The 21,941-nt window shown below is 42.0% G+C and overlaps 1 protein-coding gene across 1 annotated transcript in view; it reads right to left on the reverse strand.

Annotated features, from left to right (window-relative positions):
- Window positions 1-6,388: 6,388 nt before the first annotated feature.
- The window catches only part of LOC129080714 (aldehyde oxidase-like), a 67,760-nt gene continuing 52,207 nt past the window's right edge, over window positions 6,389-21,941 (reverse strand). Inside the window, 11 exon segments of the mRNA XM_054586212.1 lie at window positions 6,389-6,439; window positions 7,376-7,543; window positions 8,050-8,238; window positions 9,255-9,320; window positions 10,928-10,948; window positions 10,950-10,999; window positions 11,002-11,042; window positions 12,286-12,338; window positions 14,584-14,658; window positions 15,353-15,481; window positions 17,401-17,496. Of these exon segments, the coding sequence (XP_054442187.1) occupies window positions 6,389-6,439; window positions 7,376-7,543; window positions 8,050-8,238; window positions 9,255-9,320; window positions 10,928-10,948; window positions 10,950-10,999; window positions 11,002-11,042; window positions 12,286-12,338; window positions 14,584-14,658; window positions 15,353-15,481; window positions 17,401-17,496 (939 nt within the window).

The following is a 21,941-nucleotide window of genomic DNA, read 5'->3' on the forward strand; positions in this document are numbered from 1 at the left end:
TGTATTCAGTTTCATCCTCTGCACAACTGGTACACAGTACTTACCATAGTATAGCACCTAGTATTACATAGAAAGTACTCAGTAAAAGTTAGCTACTATGGTAGTGTCTAGATATTAAAGCACAGGCAGTGGGTGATAAAGAAGACTGGCAACTTTGGTAGAACGATGCTACTATTGTCTGATAGAGACCACTAAAACCTAAAGGGATGAGACCCACTAATGGGTGTTATATCCGGCAATGTGAAAGAGAAAACTGACAAAGGAGGCAGAAACCATATTTTCCTAAAATATAACTTGAGTGGAAGTCTAGGATCCTCACAGGAAAGAAGGGCGTAGAAACCATTTGAGTAAGAGCTTAAAGAGAAACAAACAGAAATTTGCCTGTGACTCTCTCATACATCACACCATGGGCCACTTATTTCCTAACTCACTGGGTTTTGTTTTTTTCTTTTTTTCCCAGTTGACCCTTTGCTCCTTGGCCTTCCTTGGTTTTTGATATCTGCCTTTAGCTCCTCAGTATTTAGCAAAATGCTGAGACTTCTACTTCTGGCTATTGAACCCAGCTTCCTCTGAACTTTATTCTCAGTATCCTCTGCAGTCCCAGTGTAGGATGTCTTCATACATCCACCTCCATCGTACGAGTGCTACCAACTTTCAGCTTCCAGTGGTGGGGGTGATGGGGTTGAACAACACAGGCCACTTTGTCCAACAAGCCATGTGGACGGGTCTTCCCCAAAACAAATTACAAACCTGGAAGATGAGAAGGACATAGCTGGGAAGGGGTGCTTCAATTATCTAGGCTTTAGAAATTCTACCTCTTCTAAAAGGTTCTTTTTTGGTTCAAAAGCGAGAGGAATAAATGAGGGGAACGGCCGTCAAACTAACCACAAAGCTGGTGATTTGAATTGAACATCATAGAATGTTTGGGGAGAACGTCTTTGGGTTCATAATAAGAGGAGGAGAAAAATGCTGGTGTTTTTATTTAGGGATTTAAGCTTATGAAAAGCCAGTTTCAGAAAGTACAGAGCAGTAATCAACCCTCTCCCATTTACCAGAAACTGTAAAAAGGAAATATAGCATAAAATGCATAGGAAGCTCTCAGAAATGAAATTTGGAGAATGTCAATATAAACGAAGAAGAAATTAGAAGCTGGGCAGGGGCACTGTAGCCAGATTGCTCTCTGATCAGCAATGACAAAGGACATGAACAAACGATGGAAGTAACGGGACAAACTCTTGATGAAGGCAAGAGTGTGGCACAGAGCAGTGTTAAGTCGGCCAAAACACTAGAGAGAGATGTGTTTTGTGGAAGATGCTATAACTATAAAGTATATCAAAAAGAGGATAAACACACTGCTCCATGGAGACAGAGTGATATTAACAAATGCCAAAGAGAAGGCAGAACTGTCTTATTCTAATATTTGTTTCTGTATTTCTCGACAAAAACATACTAAAAGCACCAGAAAGACTGAAGCTCAAGATACCAGGATATTTTAAGAGAGCACTTAGTCTCTTTAAATTTGTTCAAGTGGTCAGACCGATCAAAGTGAATTATGTCCCAGGACTTTGAAATAATTTGCAGGTGAGATTGTGAAACCACAATCAGGAATCTCTTTGAGACATCGCGGACACCAGAGCGGTGCTGGAACAATGGAGACAGGCAAACATCGATCCTGATTTTCAAGAAGATGGATTTAGATGCAGTAAACTTTGCTCTCAGGCAACTTTCTGGATCTTTTCTGGAATGAATTATTGATGAGAGGGCCTAGAGCACTGGTCCCTAAGAGGAGCCCAGGCTCTCAAGAAAACCAACCTCATTTTCTTTTGAGAAATGATTTCTAGGCTGAGAAACTAATCAGCGTCAAAGACACAGTACATGGGAATTGCACACGCACTTGGCCGTGTGTGTGCTCCCTCTGCGGAGGAGACGGAGAAATGTAAATGCGTGATACCACAGAAGGGTTCGGACTTGAGTTGAATGACAGTTTGATGTGAACGGTGTGATTAATTTTCTCATAGGTCTCCACTTGGCTTATTCTGCTCAGTATTTTAATCAACAGCTTACCTACAGAGGGAAGGTTTATCAGATTTGCAAATAATAGAGTGAAAGTTAAAGAGTATCTTGGAAGGATAGAGGGCATATATAAAATTTAATACAAATTTAAAATTTTCCAAAGGGCTGCAAGGGAAAACACCACTTTAAAAGTCTTAAGGCATTTCAAATGATTGCCAATTTATGAGCCATATCCTTAAGAGTCTATGATTTCATAAGCATTAATACTACATAAATAACAACTGTAGCAGCAATGGCCACAACAAAAAAATATAAACAAACCAAAAGGTCATTGCTTCTTTTGGCTAGTTCTAGGTACATAATTAAAAGTTTTTTTATTAAAAGATTTCAAAATTCCTAATATTTCCAAACACCATTCTAATAACATTGCAATTCCATCAAGTCACCAATGCAAAGTCTATTTCAATAAGCAAATGCTACCCAAACATACATTACACTGAAATGACCAGAAGCAATTGGTATGGTGCCAAGAATGTAATAATCATATGGAAAATTCACTTTACTTTTTGGCTGCCTGCCTCAGTTTCCCCTCCTGCTAAATAGGGGTGGAAAATACTTGCCAACACTGCTGGAGAGGCATGGATCATAAAGATCAGCAAAGTGATCCCTCTCAAGCTCTTTGGCTGAATTCCTTGGAAGGAAATACTCAAGCGTCCCTGTTCCTCTCGTTAAAGACAATTCTCATTCTTCAGTGTGAGAGGTCCATGACTCACCACCTAAGGTTCCCATTAATTGCTTTCTTGTTCCTAAGGTGAGTGTAGATACTCAATGCCATACCTGGGGGTGCAGGACCTGCAATGAATGCTCTGGCCTTCAGCAATTCTTTCCTGAAAGCAAAGACCACAGAGGGTCCAGCCTGAAAGCGGAGGGGTAGGAAGCTCTCAGAAATGGAATGGAGGCTTCCGATTGGTACAGCTAAAGGCAGCACAGGCCTGTCAAGTCCCAGCTGGAAGTGCTGTGATTTATTTGCATTGAAGATGCCAAGAGAAGCTTTCTGGGAAGAGATTCCACTGAGGTAGCTGGGAGAAGAAGTCCTTACGGTCAACCCAGACTTGACTTCAAGGGCATAGCTTGGTGTCAACCAAGACCACAGACATTGAGATTATCTGCTTTTATTTTGCTCTCTCCTTCATCCTGCTACCACTATGAGAAAAAAATTGAATTGAGATTTATTTTAAGGTCTTCTGTCCATAAAGAGAGCTCCAACTTTTCTACTTCTCATTTCTTGTTCTAATGTTGGGAGGGTTATCTGTTGTTTCATCATTGTGGGACATTTTTAACTAATGCATCTTCAGTATGAGTTAAAAAAATCCTATACAAACTCAGCCCTGAGACTAGTGTGCCCAGCTGTGTGCCTTTAACGGTGTGAGGGGCTTCATGGGGGCAAAAGGACAAATGGGCCCATGATGTCCCTGCCCTTGGCCTCTGGCCCAGCGGTCCGCCAGCAACGTTCATTGCACACCAGTTCCTTCCTGTGTGGGAACTATTTTTAGAACAAGACATAATCCTTACCCCCAAAGTGTTTATGACTTAATATGGGGGATACTCAGCATACATAGTCTTGATTAAAGACTGTTACATAGCATGCCAAAGTCAAATATCCAAGTCACAGAAGTATTTTTTTTTCTGGCTAAAATTAGCAGCATGCTTATTTACACAGACCAAACATAGAATATGCAGCCTTGTTTTTCTCATTTTATAATAGGAACAAAGATAAATGTGAATTATCCCCTTTCCATGTCTTTGTGCACAGACGCCAAATCAAAATCTGCAATGAAATGTGATAGAAGAAAAAAGTTACATAATGCAAAAAAGATTGCAAAGTTTCTAGAGTTTCTTACTTGCTTTGCTTTCCCAAACAGAAGGATACAGTTTTCCTCCAGGCAGAACATTAAATTTATTTTAGGGTCTGAATCCCTCTCAATGACTTGTGCAAAGGAAATGATTCTGTAGATTGAGGCAGTTCTTCTGTAGGCCATTATTTTTGAGGAGCTAAGAGTCCTTTAGGATATGTTTGTTGATCTTGTTTGCATAAGTTGATCAAACATCACTCTTTGCAATTATAGAAGTATGTAACACTGTATTGTATTTGGTTTTTATTTCAGCAGGACAAATGTTTGGCTTTGTTTCATAAGATAAACCAGCAAGAATTTGCATTCTAACACAACACTGGTTTTGGGTGAATAATAAAAGGTTATGAAATATTGAAGAGTTACAAACTTAAAAATCTTGAGTTTGCACAGTTGAATGAATAAAAGGGTTTTAATTCTCACCGCCACCTGCAAAACATGTTCTTTGTTCTTCACTCATATTTGCAAGGTTAAGAAAACAAGACCTTGGCAGCAGTAGATAAGTAGCATTATTTCAGCACTCACAGGAAAACACTGGCACGACCCACTGCCACTTCCTCTTCGTGAAAAGATGCTAGAAGACTTGATGTCGCTTTAGGAGAACATGGCGCAGAGGAAAGAAGGCAACTTTGGGAGCAGACAGATGAAAAGCAAGGTTCCTCTCATGCCTGCTAGCTGAGTGATCTTGGGTACATTAGATTACTGTGCTGTGCTTCTATTTCTTTGCACAGGCAGCTCAGATTCAACCTGGACTAACCCTTCCTCTTTGCCACTGGTGCTGAAGACACTGATACAGGGTTGCCCTTCAGGCACTGTGTCAAGGACAGTGAAAAGCCAAGGGCACATTCCTTCCTGGACTATGTCTTAGTGAAATCTCAAGAACTGAAAACATAAGTAGGACCAGAAAATTATTTTGCCCATTCTCTTAAGTGATTTAAGAATCTTTGCTTAAAGAAGCAACATACTAAAATGTAAACCAACTGTAAAATTTATCCCTACCTTTCTGGTATGATTTCCCTTCTATTCTTGCTGGTGAAAATTTTATAATTATTTGCAAAGGACCTGAAGGTTTTACATTCATGCGTATTTTTGTGTGGTGTCAGTGCTGGTTCAAGGAGACAATAGGGAGGAAGGGAAGGGGAGGAAGAGAGATGAAGAAAACATAATAAAAAGAAGTTGATGCCTAACACTGAGGTGAATACAAATGCAGTTATAAAATGTAGTCTGAAGGCATCAATCAATAAAATGAATGCTTCCCTTCTAGGAATCCTAATACCTTTTGTGAGTAGATTCTCTCTCCTGTAAGCGCTCTCCCCCTCTTACTCTCTGGCTCTCTCTCTCTCACACGCTCACTCCCCTTTTCTCCTTAGAAAATTACAAATTGGTATGAGTTTGTCACAGTCATTGGGCAAATTGCCAGCTCACACACTGGCCCCTTGAACACCTACTTGCTACCATGGTTTCTTTCTCTACATAAATTTAGAAATAACAATGTGGAAAACTTACCTTTCCTCTGTTCACAAAACAACTTCATTTTACTTCTTAGAATAGCCATCACACTAAAATGATGGGCTGCAAGTTGGGAAGCCCTGTAGGATGTATCTGCTGCTGCGCCCCCCGGGGAGGCCTGCCCAGATGCTCCAGTGGGAGGGTGGGCAGCTAGATGGGGGACAGTCCCGGGCGGGGGTGCTTTGTGCCTACTCCCCGAGTATGTTCTTCTAATCAAATCCTGTCTGTGCTCTCAACCCTCTTAGGATCCCACCTTCCTCAACTAACTCCAGTTTCCTCCGCCCTTAAGCCAATTTGGAATTTCAATCTCAATCCCATTCTTACACAACACATACTTCTCCCTGCCCTAGGGGTTACCCACTGGAATAAAATTTCTTACCGTCAGCAACAAAGACCTTCTTTAGTCAATGAAACGAAATAACCACATAGATAGATGTAGTGAATTCAGGCATGTTTTCAGGTGTTAAATGTGTTTATTAATTTGTTTTAAATTACAGAGCTAATGCGTATTTTTGAAAATTAAATATATAAAAGCATATAAAGTAAAAAGTGAATGTCCTTTACTGTTCATATTACTAATAAAATTATTTAGAAAATTGCCTTTCACTGGACAGTATGATTTCTGTTGGTGGATATAAGATATATATGAATCATATACAAGTCTTCTATTCCATTCAGCTGGATAGGTTTAAAGGACAGAGTAAAGGAGAATATCTTCTAGAGGAAACCGGTTAGGATTTATGCCATTTAAAATACGATTTCTAAATTGCTTAAGCCTATCTATCAAAATCTAAATGGAATATTTAAAATCAGCATCACATAAAAGCAATATTCTGTGAAATGATTTCTGAACTGCAAAAATCTGTCTTTCAGACCTAGCATCTGAGAGCATAGAAACTGGATAGATTGCTGTATTGGAAGCGTCACCCGATTTCCTGCAGAAGGTTGCACTTGACTCATATGGGAATATTCCAAGGAACATAGGATCCAGGTGTGTCTCTTGGAATCTAGAGCAAAAGGACAGATTTATATGTTTACATTTGGAAAACATTTGTGACAAGTGAAAACCTGCAGAATATAAAATAAGAAAAAAACCACCCAGAGGGCAACCAGGACAATGGGAGGTGAGGCAATGGCAACATGAGAAATGTGGAGGAGTCCTGGGGTCAGGCGGGCGAGAGAGAGTCACCGAGCCCTCCTGGGGAGGGGCCAGTGAGAAGTGGAATCGGCCTGCGCTTCTCCAGAATGAAGAGGTGATTCATGGGGTTAGGAAAAGCTATACGGGGCCGCACAGAGTCAGCAGGAGAGGAGGTGTGGGGGGCTCGCCCCTCAATACAGAAATAAACAAGAATAACTTTTTTATTGTCAGCGAGGTCACTGAGAATGACATGAATTCCTCCCACATTTAAAAATCTTGTCACGGACAATGACCGAGGAGAGCTGAGATGTTCGCCTGGCAGGGTGTGGATGCGGGCGGGGTTCCTGCTACCGGGGCTTGGGGAAGGGCCCTCTGAGCGTGCGCACCTCAAATTCGCAACTGCACACACTCCCAGTGCCTGGCTGGGGTGGACTGCGAGCGACTGCTGGAGTGGCCGGTATCCTCGGCCTGAGTGTCTCAGGCTCTGGGCACAGTTTCTGAACTTCTATTGAGGACCAATGTGTCCTGGGGAGAAAACCAAGCAAGAGAGGAACAAATCACTGATGGCAAAAAAATAAACCTTTTTTTTTTTTTTTCCCCAGTGATATAGATCTGAGCCCCACTGCGGGCCAGGCAGGGCCTGGCTGATGGAAACAGGCAATTCAAGGGCCACTCCACTCTTTTGCTCAAATGCCCTCAGGATTCTGGTCACCTTTTCCTCCATGGAAAACAACCATGGTGGGTTAATAAAACTTGACCACAAAGACAAGGGACGGAAATTCAAAATTTTATGAGCAGAACACACCATTTCTGTGAACTTATCTTCACAGGCCATTCTAATCTTCTCCGGGATCAGCAGACTATTGAACCTTAATGCTCCAAGCAGGCCTCTCTCCCGTCGAGCTGCATTCACCGGGTCGTGGATGGCGAAAAACACCGAGCCCCCCAGAAACACCCCAGACTCTCCCACACCCTTGAGGGAGAACAAGTGAACTAGATTATGACTCTCTCTCCCCCACCCCTCTCTCTCTCTCTGTCTATCTGTATATACATGTATCTGTGCCTCAATAGGTATATATGTGCATGTATAAAATATTAAATATTTTATATATAACTTTTCCCTCGAAAAGTAATTTACTATTTAAACCCAATATTCCCATTCTTAGAATTCTAGTCTAAGGAAATGATCCTAAATTTAAAAAGGAGATATAGGCATGAAAATGATTTTTGCAAGGTTAAAAAAAAAACAAAAACCAGATGCAACCTGATGGCAACAGTGGTTTGTGCTAGGTGCCAACATTGAGAGGTATTTTAAAAATATTTATAATGTTGTTAAATTATTTTGTAATTAAAATGTTTAATGAGGCTTTTTCTTTTACATTCCTGGTAAAAACCGCAAACAACAAGAGATGAATGTAGCTTTTCCCTCCCTGCACGAGGATCACATGAACGTGCATTTATTCAGAGAGCGTAGCTTACCTTGGAGGAGTACAGGGTTTTCGAGTTTTGAGATGGAGGCAACAAAGAGACGTGGAGCTCTGTGGGGGTGTCACAGACGGTGGGGATTTTATACTGGCCTGGACCGCGAGTGCACAGGACACCCTGAGGAGAGTAGCTCAGCTCCTCGATCGTAAAAAGTCCAATGGCTTGAGTAAATGCACCTTCAATCTGAGGCAAAAAAATAAATAAATAAATCAATTAGAATTTCCACGTATGTGAAAATACAGTCAACGGTGGCATCAACGTCATGCTGTTTGTCTGAATTTTTAAAATGCAGTGTAAGAGGGTTTTCAGCGTGTCTTGGACAATGCCTCTGGAAGTTTACTTAAAAGTTTACCTAAAAGCATTTCTAAACATCTTATGAGTGTTCAATTCAAAGTCAAAGGCCTTGAGGTGAAATCTCAGCTTGATATTAAAATGTTAAAGGTCCTAGGGGAGGCCTCAGAGAGCCCGTAGCTCAAATGGTCTCTTTTCTCCCGGATGACACTCTCATGGACTGATGTGTCCACAGACGGGCCCTGTGGAGAGCCAATCCTCTCATCCTAACATCCGCGTGGCGAGCTGGCTGGCCTCACATCTCTGGACTCAGTTTCCTCACTTGTAACATAAAGTGTATGAACTCTGTGTTCTCTAAGCTTCCCAAACAGCTTTGAAATGCTCCAGTTTATAGATGTGCTAGACATTTGAATATTTATGTAAAACAGCTTGTGATTTTTCAATCCTGTCATGTACTTCAAATTTAAATTAAAAAAGCCTGTGGGCAAAATAGGCTATCTATCCAGTCACTACTGCTGCAGTTACTTGATGTTTGTTATCCCAGCCCAATTTCACACTCCTTGAAGCTAAAGACCATCATATAAGGCTCAGCACTTAGCACTCCATCTTACTTCTCTCCCAGATGTGGGGCTCATTCTGTCCCCTCAAAGCTTAGTCCCCCTCAGTCTAGCTCCCCCCTGGCAGGCTGCATGTTTCTTCAAATAATACCTAAAACACCTTTGTTCCCTTCGTTATTTTTTAAAACTACAAGAGATGTGAGTTCTGAGGCTGGTCTGAACAGAAAGATTCCAACTACAGAAGTAGAAAAGTAAGATGAAGCATAAGTTAGATGGGATATTTTCCCTGAAGATCCTCATAGCAGTTTTGGCTTTTACAAATAGGAAGGGAGGCAAATCGGTCACACGTACCTGGCCTATGTCATTGGCTGGATTTATACTCTAACCAATATCCATGACAATGTCTGTTCTGATGTTCTAGTAATAAAAAAAGTAAAAATGTTTACTGTGATGAACACAACTCAGGGAAAGAAAGCTGAGAAATTGTTCCTGCCAGGATGGCATTGGTATAGAACCTTTCTTTGGACCACATTATATTTCAAGAGAAAGAAGCAATATTTTATGTCACACAGTTTGTTATATATAAATTTCAGAGTTATACAAACACTCTTAACCAGCTTAAGCACTGATTATTTTTACTGGAAACAATGGGAGAAAAAAATACTTACTTGACTTTGATTCTGAGTGATGTAACATACTAAGTTTAATCCACTATGATAGACATGCGTTATGACACAGAAAACAGAAAACATCTATGGCTCACAAGACCCTTGCTGCAAAACTTTGTGGCAACCACAGCGCCCAACAACCAGAGTCCAAATGGCTGCTTGACATTTACTGAATCACAGAACTCAGGGTGTACATCAGCAAAAAAAAAAAAAAAAAAAGTCTTTCAATTGTTATCTGTTCCAGATTTTTCATTTTTAGAGCAGAAGAGAGAATAAATCGAACATTGAAATTTGGTGACTGAAAATTCTCTGATAACATACAAATGAAGAGAAAGACAGCAGGCCCAGCCAGGCTGGTGGTGACACCTTCGGTCTCCAGCATGTCTGTATTTTCTTTTATGTGACATCATAGTCTCATAATGGCCATGGCAAATAGATTCTACTTCTAATTATTGATGGAACAATGGAAACTCAAAAGTGTCCTTATTTGATAAAAGGCTTTCATCTAACATATTTCTTATGAAAATTAGGTAGTGATCCAGAATGTTCTACTATAATAAAACTTCAGGCACTTACCTCTCTTATTTAAAGACACAATGAAATGTAAAGTTCTCTTTGACACCAGTTAGTAAGGCTGGCCTTCCATGACACGAGTGGCCTCAGATGGAGGGGAAGGGAAGGGAAGGGAGGGGAGGGGAGGTGCTTGCAAGTCTGCAGAGTTAGTAAAGATTTTGCTTTTAAGACTGTGGACTCACTACTACTTCTCATTGTCTTTTGATACGGCTAGAGAGAGTGGTTTTAGGTTGTGGTTGCCAGCCTGCGGAACGGCTCACAATGATCCCTACGTCCAGGTATCATAAGGATGAAGCCTTATGTAGACCCCTCCTCTGCTTTACCAGGGTTGGTTTATGTGACCAATAGGATTGGCAGAAGTAATAGGATGTCACTCCAATACTGGGTTATAAAAGACTGTGGCTTCTATCTTGTTAGCAGATTATAAATACGTATGAAATCCTTCAAGAATGTCCTGTGATGGCATTTCACAGAAATGGTCACCATTCCCAGTTGTCCCAACAGTCTACATGGAAGCCCCCTTTAGGCTGCGTTTCTTCCTGAAAGTGGTTTCTTTCCTTATTCTGTTCATAAGGGCCAGGGAAATAAAGAGGAGAGGCCACTGGTGGTTTTCCATGGGAGCAACCATTGCACCAAGGCTGAGCTTCTATTTTCTTCTGGTAACACAGAGAAATTATCTGTCGGCCAAACGCATGGTGTTTTCATGGTGCTCAGAGAGATGGGATGTGTGGGATTTTGGTGGGTCTAGAGTGCAGCCCGAACGCCCTCCCAGCCGGTACCGACCTTACAAGCGCCTGTCAGGCAAGTCTATTTCAACTTCGCAACAGGAGGCTCCAAAGACAAAGTAATCAAAAACTGGCCTTCACCTGTCTCCCAGTCAATGGTTGACTCGTAACCCCTGAAGAAAAGGATTCTTGAGATGTGTGGTTTTGTGATTGTCTTCTAATTGCAGACTGTAATGACTAACCAGACCCTCTAGGAGCTGAGCTCATTTGTATGCACTGCAAACCAGAGGAGTAGACTTGTACAGTGGTGTGCCAGACATAATACATGCTGTAAGTGTGCTGAATAAATCAGCATTTATTTCCTTCTTACTGTTTGTTTTGCCTGATGAAAACATCCAATGGCCCCCTACCAAGGACTCCTTATGCCTGGAAGCTAACTGCTGACAGCGGTAAGATTATCCACCCTAGTGCTTTGGGCCAGTATTGGTGCTTGTAATCCTATTGTCATCAGACTGGGGAATTCCACCCGCTTTTTACACAAAACATTACTTCAAAGGTTCTTACTGGCCTGTTTATTTGTCTTTCTGGCCTCAGGATTGAGCCTCCAGGTGTGGGGGATCAGGCCCCTAGGCTACCTCTCTCTGGCTTTGAGTCTACTCTGCTCTCCCAGGCCTCCCGCTGCCAGCTCCTCTTGACGGACACCAAACGGATGTCAAGGTGAAAGAGAGGCATAGGCCAGCAGCTTGCCAGCACTTTCTGCCCTTTCTTCCTCTCTCTGCGAGCCAGGAGGTGGCCCTTAAAAAAGCTCAAGGTGCTTTCTCCTGACAGGCAGCCTGCACCCTGGGACGCCCCTGACAACTGGCCAAGCGCCAGAGTCGGGTCAGGCTCTCCGTGTCACCCTGCTCTCTGAGGGCTGTCACTCTCTATTTAAATAATTAGATCATTTGTTTTCCAAAGCATGTGAGCTCCAGTTGTTCTGCGTCTTGTTAATACATTGTTATCGTCAAATGTCTTCTTTTGCCAGTCTAGAAAGTAGAAATGGTGTTGATCTTATTATGGGGTTGATTTCCATTTTCAAATCTTTGTGTCCTAACTTAAAGGATACACTGAGTGTTCAACAAAAGATGAGCCACTGCTCTGGGTTCCCGTTAAGTGCTCTGCCCTAACTCCACAGAACCCTCTAGAACTACCCAGTATAATCTGGATCATCAATTCAGCTGTATTTTATTTGTGTGCCTATTTTTCCCAATAAAAGCCTTTCTGGACATTTGGATTAAGGAGCAGCTAAATGTTCTTTATAACAGTGGGTCACTAGAAGGTACAAAATCAATTGGTGCTAAAATTGCAAACAGAAGGAAACTCTTCCTCAAGGTGCCACGGCTACTCTCCTAGCCTGCGACTCAAAGGACCGTTTACCTGAAGTATCCAGTAGCTGAGAGACGAAGGCTTTCATCAAAAGCAGCCTGCGCCTGTGAAAGAAGAGTATCACATGCTACAATAAGGATGTTTAAAATAAGAATCACTTCCCACTCCAATTTTAACTTTAGTATGTGTTAAATAAAGCTATCGGCGGTAATAACTAGGAAGAACCAACATCAATTTATCCCTTTCGGTGTTCTCCATCTCCACAGGCCTTTGTGGTTCACTGGTTGTGGTAACAGCATTTGCTCAATGTGTTATCACGGCAATAAGTGATACCCTGGTATGTTACACTCGTAGCTTGGATGGTGCTGGGCAACCCATATTCGGCTTTTAAAAGCCTGTCACTCAGTCATCTGGAAAGACTAAGCCTATTGACATAAAACATTTCAGGAAACAATGGGGGGTTGGATGTTTAATTTTTAAGTCATATATCTATAATAGTCACAGGAGAGGGGTAATAAATATTTTGCTGAATTATACCATTAAAAAAAAAAGTTTCCCCTGACTTTGTAGTGCACACAGTTGACTAATAGATGAACAAGTGGGGGTTAGGTCCAAGTCCCCAAGTCTGAGAAAGGAAGTATGGGAAGTGCAACCATTAGAGAAGAAAGTAGGCTGAATGGCGGCTTCTATGATGGGGGAGGACTGGTCCGCTTCCTCTGAGTCTCACCCCTGGGAGACGGAGTTTCTCCATCCAGGCTCTCTCAGCCCTCCTGGGCCAGGCAGCACAGGGCAGAGGGCAGAAATAAGTATGTCCCCAAAGGACTGAGAGCTCCCATAAACATGAGTTATAGAACGAGTCCTAATTTTGTGGAAGAGAAAGAACCGTTTCCATGTCGTACTTCCCAAATGCCATTTCCTCCAGACCAATGCTTTTCATGTGACATTCTAGAACAGGCATCATGGCACATACTCCCAGCCTTTATTGCTATCCATTCCATATCATCTGAAACTTTAGAGCTTACTACTCTAAAAAATTTGCTAGTTGACTTTAAAATGCATGTTTTCTCTTCCAACTACATCATAAGTAGATCAAAGGAAGCAGTTAAATATTTCCATTCCGTTCCAACTATTGGTTGACTATCTACCCAATGGCTTGCTTTTCTATTCCTAAGTAAGTGTTTATGTGGTTTTTAGTTTTATAGAAGAAGAAATGGGAAGTGTTTTCTTCCCATTTTAGGAACAGTGGAACCCAAAGAAGGAGAACAAACAGACTTACAGCTATTATCTAGAAAATACATAGGTTCTATAGGAAGAAATATTAATTAATTCTTGCTTAAAATAAAGATTCTGATAGGAAGTACAGTCAATAGTATTGTAATAACTATGAGTATATATGGTACTAGATTTATCAGGTAATCACTTAGTAAGTTACATAAATGTCAAATCACTGTGTTGTAAAAAAAAATTATACTGTATGATTTCAATTAGACAAAGCAAATTATCAAAGTGAACACTTTAAATATGTGCAGTTTATTGTATGTTCATTATACCTCGGTAAAGATATTTAAAATGAAAAATAAACACATTAAAACATTTTTTAGGTTGCTTCCAACACTTCAGTAGATGATTGGATCAAAAAATTATGGTACATATACACAATGGAATACTACGCAGCAGAAAGAAAAAAAGAACTACTAAACTTTGCGACAGCATGGATGGAACTGGAGAGCGTTACGCTAAGTGAAATAAGCCAGGGGGCGAAAGACAGATACCATATGATCTCACCTATAAGTGGAACCTAACCAACAATACAAAGATGCAAGGAGAATAAGACCAGCAACACTGAAAGGGAAAGAAATCAACAGAGACAAGAGGGAAGGGGGGGGACGGGGAAAAGGAAGGGAAGGGGAAAGTCAAGGAACATATAGCAAAGACTCATGGACAAAACCAAAGGGGAAGAGCTGAGGGAGGGAAAGAGGGAGCGGGCAAGGGAAAGTGGTGGGGGGTAGGCAGAGACAAATGTATTTGAAAAAATAAATTAAAATAAAATTTAAAAAATATAAAAAAATAAAAATAAAATAAAATGATTTCACCAATAAAAAAAATAAATAAATAAAACATTTTTAAAAAAGAGTTCTGGACAGACAAACCATCTTTTTCTCCAACACAGGATTTTCTTCCATCACACCATGAGGCAATCTCCACATGCCCAGAGCCAAAGAGCCTCTGCTTGTCGCTATGCCACCGCAGTGCCTGTTGAAGTGCTCTTTCTGTTGATAGTTCACTCACATGCATCTCTTTCACTTTCCCCCTCCTTTACGCTAACATAAAACACAAAGAGATCCTCACCCAGTCCTTCCAAGTGCCTTGAGGATTCTTGCTGATGATGGGTTCAAGGCGCTTCAGGAGAGTTTGACAAGCATCCTAGGGATTATGTTTTAGTTAAAATTCTGATCACAATTTTACACAAACACCAATATCAAAACCGCATGATATGTGCCGTTTGAGGCTTATTTAGGAGGCCCAAGGACATGGCGGGGAGGCCCATCTGGTAAGAGGTGACATGGCCGGTCTCATGGGGGTGGGCTGAAGCGTGGCTGCCTAGGATGGGGGCCACGCTAGGAGGTCAGGACTTAACAGAAAAACGGGTGGCACACCACCAGCCACTAATTTTAAACACAGCTATGGTCGGATTTATTTTGTGGGGAAGTTCACTCTGGCAGCAGGAAATTGGCGTGAAAAGCAATGAAGCCAGGGTGGAGAGAGCGAGCCTGCAATGGCCCTGAGGGGGGCGTGAGCCTGAACAGAACGGCCTCAGTATCAGGACACGGCAGTGGAAATGTCTCTTTCTACAGAGACGTTTTTGCACAGAATTGCAATGACTTGCTAACCAGTGAATTGTCATAAGGGAGGGAGAAAAAGAGGTGGCATTTCCAGCTCAGGAGAGTGCCTGGGTGCTGTGCTGCTGACTGAGCTGGAGACTGGGGAAGGGAAGTTTTCACTGAGAGGGTGTGGGAAGGAGATGAGAGCTGGGTTAATTCTTAACATCTTCTGAGTGCCGCCCACGTATTGGTCCTGATGGGGTTAATAATTTGGATACTACTGCAAGGATTCTTACCTTTACTGCAAACCCATTGACATCTGCCACCAAAGAAGCTCCAGAGATATTTGTATTAGGGACAGTTTCTGTGCTTGTTCCACACAGGTGGATACTGGACAGTGGTATCCTTAATTCATTAATAGCCACCTGGATTTTAGAAGAGAGTATTTTTCCCCCCAAATACTTTGTTTAGTCACAGACCTACGCATGTGCCCACAGTAGCATCTATGTCAAATCCTGATATGCCCAATGGGGACTAGTGGGCAGGATCATAAAATTCCTCCAGCTGCAAAAGATTCCTTTATATAAAAACCCTGTAGCTAGTGTGGACCCCAAGCCTTGAGCACATTTTCTTTTTCTTTGACTCTCTCATGTGCAATAGCATCAGGAAGAGGAAACAAGGCCCCACACCAAGGTAGGAGGAGGTGCTTTATGTCTTTGTCATCATGAAATGAACACCTCTGAGGCCTTTCCCACACTCTGCTCTGAAGAATTCTAGAAAAGCCAACCCTCTGAGAAAGGAGATGCCTTATCCACATTTCTGGAGGTGGCCCGGGAAAAGAGCCCCTCTGAGGAAGAACAATGGCCTTGTTAAAGCAGCAGCGCCAACACGCGCTCACAGCAGACGGTGCCATGGCCGCTTGCCAACACAGGATGTAGCTGGCTGCTTTGTTCCTCCTCTGTTTTCGGTGCTGGGGGGCAAAGCCACATTACTCATTTCAGCTGATCCAAAATTCTCCTCTTTCCTGCAAGCAGCATAGCTTAATAGAATCTGTTCACAGCCGTGACAAGCACATGGTCATATGGAGTCCTTCTAGACCACTGACTTTCAGAAGATCATCTGCACAAAATACATAAGCTTAGACATAAAGGCCTGGTAGCCCCATTAAGAAAACACTGACGTCTCACCCCTAAATTGGAAAGAGATATGACCAGACAATTCTCAAGTGACTGATAACATAAAAGAAAATATATATTCAGCATCTCTCTAATCAGAAAAATGCAAATTGAGCAATAAGGAGGCACTATCATTCACCTGTTGGTTTATCTAAGATATTAAAACAATCCATAACATACAATGTTGGTTAGTAGTGTAATGAGATGGCTACTTTCTGGAAAACAATTTTGTACTGTGTGTCAAATGATTAAATTGTAACAGGTTTAATAAGGTATTTGTGGGGGAAAAAAAAAGATATACTCTATGGCCAGTAATTCCATTTCTGAGGATCTATTCTAAGAAAATATTCATTGATTTGATCACAGGTTTATGAAAAAAAATTCATTGAAATGTCCAACAATTGAGGAAGGTTAAATAAATTATATATACACCCATATGCAGCTGTTACATATCATAAGTGCAAAGAATTCTTAATGACAGGGAGGAGTGCTCACTCTATGTAAGGACAGGTGAGGAAAACAGGATAAAAATTAGATAAACAACATATGAGCAATTTGAGGGGGTGGGGAGTCAAGATGGAAAAAAAAACCCCAAACAGTGATTATTGCTAAGTGGTAGAATTATGTAGGGTTCTCTAAAAAAGACTTATTTATCTCTTACAAATGTTTTATAACCTGTATTATTACTACTATGATTAGCAAAATAGAAACAGTAAAAGTTACTCTAAAGTACATGAGCCCAGAGGAAACTGGTAGAGCTTGGTTAGAAATACCATATGTGATTTATACTATCAATTGTTCAGAGTCCTCACTGTAAAAAAGCCAGAACTAGTGCAGTACATCAGAATTTACACATCATTCTATCGCCTAGCAAAGGTTTTTAAAAAGGCAACTCACTTGTTAATATATCTAAAGGAAAGCAGCAAATAACCATACAGCCTGGTTTAGCAATAAGACAACCCGAGAATCTTCTGCCACATTCTTTTAAGAGGCTCAGTTGCAAACTGTCTTGTTTATCCAGTTTCTGTTTATAGCTTAACAGTTTAAGTGGTCAAAGCAAAAGCCTCCTCTTCTTTGTGTTTTGGAAGAGAGAATGTACATTCAGTTTCTCCCTTACACCCGTACCTATAAGCACATATCCATCTTCACCCAATTATTTGCATTCTTACCTGAATCATTTTGGTGTGGACCACCTGCCCCACTTCAATTCCACCATGGGTCACCAGCACAGACCTGTCTAGATAAATGTGAACCAGGGCAGCAGCCTATGCAAAAAACATAGAAACAGTTTCCATGATCTTTTTGACTGATATTATCGTATATCTTGTCAATTAAAACTTTTTCCCTGGAAATAATCCCCTCTCTTCCATCTCCTGCGAAAATTATCCACAGACACTCTCTCCGTTGCCCTGAGAGCACTGAACAAAGTAAGGGCAACGCTGGGGCATCTCATGACCACCCACAAGAGGCTGGATTGCTGGCGGGTATGTTTTGAGACTGGGGCAGGACTCTGCTCCTTAGGCTACTATTTCCTCGCTGGGACATTCGAGCTCACTGGTACCTTTCAAGGATATCCTGACAAGGGCGGGGCAACAATTTCGGTTTGGGGTTTTCCTTGGGAGGAAGGCGTCAATTTAAGATGCAAAGTTAAATCTGCAATAGATAGTTTAGGAAACAGGGAGAACAATTATTTATATGAACACACAGTCCCACAGTTGTAGGTTGTTACAGAGAAGCAAAAATGAAAATCCTACTAAGATGAAACAGACAGACATTAAGTTTTTCACTGCAAAATGAGCTAAGCCTACTCTAAGTCCTCTTGGCACAGAATTGCAGAGCTTTCATTGAAAGGGAACTTGGAAGTAATCTTATCTCACTGTGAAGCTCTCAGAGGGATCCAGAAGGAACCAAACTGCTAACAGAATTAAAGGCTGCTGTAATCAGAAGCATCCAAACTCTAAGCTAAACATGTTTTACAATTAACAAGAATATGCCATCTTTCAAGTCTGCTCATGCTAAGCTAGGGAGTATGGAAATATCTCAGGAAACTGCAGAAAACAAGGAGGCTCCTTCAGTTTGAGTCTCCAGTGTAAGAGCAATATTAACAGCATATGGTCATAAGAAAATGCTCCTGATGCTGTGGTTCAGAAAGGCCTGCAAGGCACACCTGTGCAGCTGCTCCACTGGGATGTGCCAACCCCATAGATGAAGTCTGGAGCTGCCAGGGGTCATTTGAAGCTCTATCAGCGAGGTTTCTAAATATCTAAGTGTCCATCCACAGTGGCATAATTATCTAGGATCTGTAAAGGCAGGGTCTTCAGAAAATTCTAGTAACAAGCTAATTTCCATTTAATAAAACTAAAATCTTAGTATGCCTTTATTACACACTGAGATTACTTATAAACAACCTTGGTCATAAACCAAAGTCAATGGACTCATATGTCAATCACCAGGTACATCCCAAAGAAAGGACGGCATTCCTAGATCAATTTCTTCCCAGAGCCACTTGTGGGCCACTTTATTGGTGTCCAAAGGTCCACATTACTCCAACGAGTGACAGGAAGTAGCCTCTATCATTCCAAGTAAGACACTTTGATGGTGAAAATGGATTCTATTCACTTGGTCACAGGTATAAACTATGGATGTAATGGGAAAATAGGGATATAGGGGTACCCTGTCTCCAAGGATAAAGGTGCATACATTCACAGCCCAAGGGAGAATTTTAGAACCTTAAGAAAACCGTTGTAGCCATTATGATCAGCCCAAGGGCTTGGGAAGACAGAGCAGAGTGTGTTTTACTGTCTGTTGACACGTCCCTCCTGGAAACATTGTACTATGCTCCCGGCCATTTGTTCTCAAGACAATAAAGGTCAGGAGTGACATTCTCTGCAGAGAGCCCAAGGCCCACTGCCCTCAGGTTGTGTGTTTGACGTCACCTGATGCCAGCTGCAGCGGCTGCTTCTGGGCTCTATTCTGTGGCACTTTGTTGTGCTCTCAGCTAGAATATGAGTCCCTGAAAGGAAAAACCATGGTCCTAAGGCATCCTTTGGAATGCAACGTAACACCTCACACATAGTAAGTGCTCAATAAAAATTTGATAAGTGAATTTGCAGCAGCATAGCCATTCGATCTGCTTCTTGAGCCTGTAGGCTCTATATTTGTCCCCTTGCTCAGCTAGCATTTCAGAAGTTGTGAGTGAAATTCATAGCTGGCACGTATGAATGAGTGACAATTACAGTGAATTGTGCATGTCTTACATTGTGTGGCCCTCCTGGCAGCGGCCCTTTGCCTGGGTGTCTGGGGCAGCATTTCTATCACAGGCCACTCAGTAATTTGTTTCATGTGCTGCTGCAATCTCCCTGGGGCCATTTTCAATGTCAAATTTGGTGCAGTTAAGTGGCACCACTGGATGGTTCATTGTTAGCACCACGAAAGATAATCTCTTGAAACTTCGCCTATGAAATAGGCACAACTGGAGCGTTAGAACAGATGGTTCTACAATGTAAACTGGGGACTTAGCTTGTGAAATTGAAGTCTTCAAGTAATGACTGCTGGTATCGGTGAGAAGTTTGCTCTGGTCCCGCAGATTCCCAAATGCCTCAGCCGTTCAAACATCTGCGTTCTTATTCTATGCCAGCTTCCATACTAGGATACTGGGAATAGAGGTTAATTAGATATGGTGTGTCCTTTGATGTTCTTGCTGAGGAATTAAAAAATGTAGGTGAATATGTTGGGAGAGCAAGGGCTGCTTCTGCTCAGGGAGGTGGCATGGAATGACACAGGACCGTAGGATCTGTTTCCCGACAGTCACTTTCTTGCCCAACAGCATCACTAGCTGGATGTCCCTGGGCAAGGCAGCAAACTTCTACGGGCTTCAGTTTATAAAATAGAATCACATCTACCCAACAGATAGGGGTGCAATCAAGTGGGAAATTACAAATCACCCAGCCTAGGACCATATACATAGAAGGTGCTCAAATATCATTTCTGGTTCTTGCCTCTATTTGATCTGCTTCAGAATAGGTTTTCAGCATATGGCGTCTAGGAAGCAGCTTGACTGATCTCAGATTCTTTGATTCAGCCCTAAACAAATGTTTTAAAGATGGAAGCCAGCTAATTTCCAAGGAAGAACAGGAGGGGCTGGTGGGTGAGGGGAGCTTTTCAGTAGCCTTTGAGAATGAACTTATACTGCTAGCTGTTGCCTGGTTTCTTCCCTGCTGTGCTGAATCCCACCTCAGTTCCAACCATAAGGCTCCAGAGAGGGGCAGCCTGAGGTAGGTGAGAAAGCACAGCTCCTGCAGCCTCCCAGACCTGAATGTTAGCCCTGGCCCCGCCTCTCATCAGCGGTAAGACTTGGGCAAGTTATTTAAGCTCTCTGAGCCTCAGTTTCTCATCATTAAGATAAGGCTACCAACCTTATTGGTTGCCCTGAGGGTTGAACATAATAAAATCTAAAAGAACTTACAATATAGTAGGCGCTCAGTAATCATAATTATTTTTTTATCTACTTTTTTGAGAAATTTCTGATGAGGGAAATGAGACAGACCCTGGTCTACCAGGGGCCAGATATTAAGTAATGGCAGCCATTAAATAGAGACAGCTGCCATGTCTACTGCAGCCTAATGCCCAAGGATTTCCATACAATCCATAACAATGGAGATTGTTTTCCCTGTGAGCCTAGCCTGCCTGCTCAATGACAGATAGCCCAGGCTGACTACTTGCAAGTTGACAGCAAATCAGTTTACTCAAAACTCCATGCCAGGAGTCCCTGCTCACTATGCCTTTTTTTAGTGGTACTTTCCCCCTCTTCCTTTCTTTTGAATAACCTTGTTTTTGCCTTTATTCCTCAACCACAGCTTCTAGACTGTCTCCCTCATCCGGGTAAATCAGGTGCAGATGACTAAATGACTCTGTTGTTTTTGTCCTCACAAACAGGCAGGAGATGGGACGGCTGTAATAAGATCACCACTTGTATTGTTACACTGTCCCTCTGAGCAAATCCACCTACAATCAAAACTGCATGAAACGTTCTGATGATCACATCAAAGCTGAACCAAGATGGGTGCGTGAACAGATGACTATGGAAAGGAGGCAAGGACCTTCCCGCCTGCTTCTCTTGACTGCCTCTGCTCTCCCAACATCCAGCTTACACCCCACTGCCCTTCACAGAGCCACCCCCATGTACCCCTGTTCTGTCACCACTCAACACACCTGCCATGTCTTCACCACGGCTCAGCCAAAGGGGTGAATTCTGCAAAGGGGAGTGACAATCGTTTTGAGGGCTCTGCCATCTTATCCACATATGTGTACATATATGTATACGTATATGTAAGAACGTAGATAACAGGGGTCCCATATCACTGCTGAACAATGAGCTAGAAGAGATCAGTCCTTCATCAGCTGTTCTGGGTAAGATTCACTCAAGAATGAAGAGGTGGAGACAGAAAGTGAGATTTAGCAACCAAGCAGGGAGTATATTTAGTCGATCAAAGAAATTAAACTACAAGAATAGATTTTCAGTCTTTCCCTTCACAGTTTTAATGACGAGGAAGTGAACAAATTCCTAAAATTGTGTTTTAAAAATGATTTAAGTGATTTAACTTTCTGGGTTCAGTTTACCCTCACCTACCAAAAAGGGGAGGGGCACCAGTAGCCTGTAGCTTCCTGATGCTATTTCATGGTCCAGAGACACAGATCCTAGAGGAGTTGA

The sequence above is a fragment of the Pteronotus mesoamericanus genome, unplaced genomic scaffold, assembly GCF_021234165.1.
Source record: "Pteronotus mesoamericanus isolate MK-2021 breed Mesoamerican mustached bat unplaced genomic scaffold, CSHL_Meso_final contig_90, whole genome shotgun sequence".
Taxonomy (NCBI): Eukaryota; Metazoa; Chordata; class Mammalia; order Chiroptera; family Mormoopidae; genus Pteronotus; species Pteronotus mesoamericanus.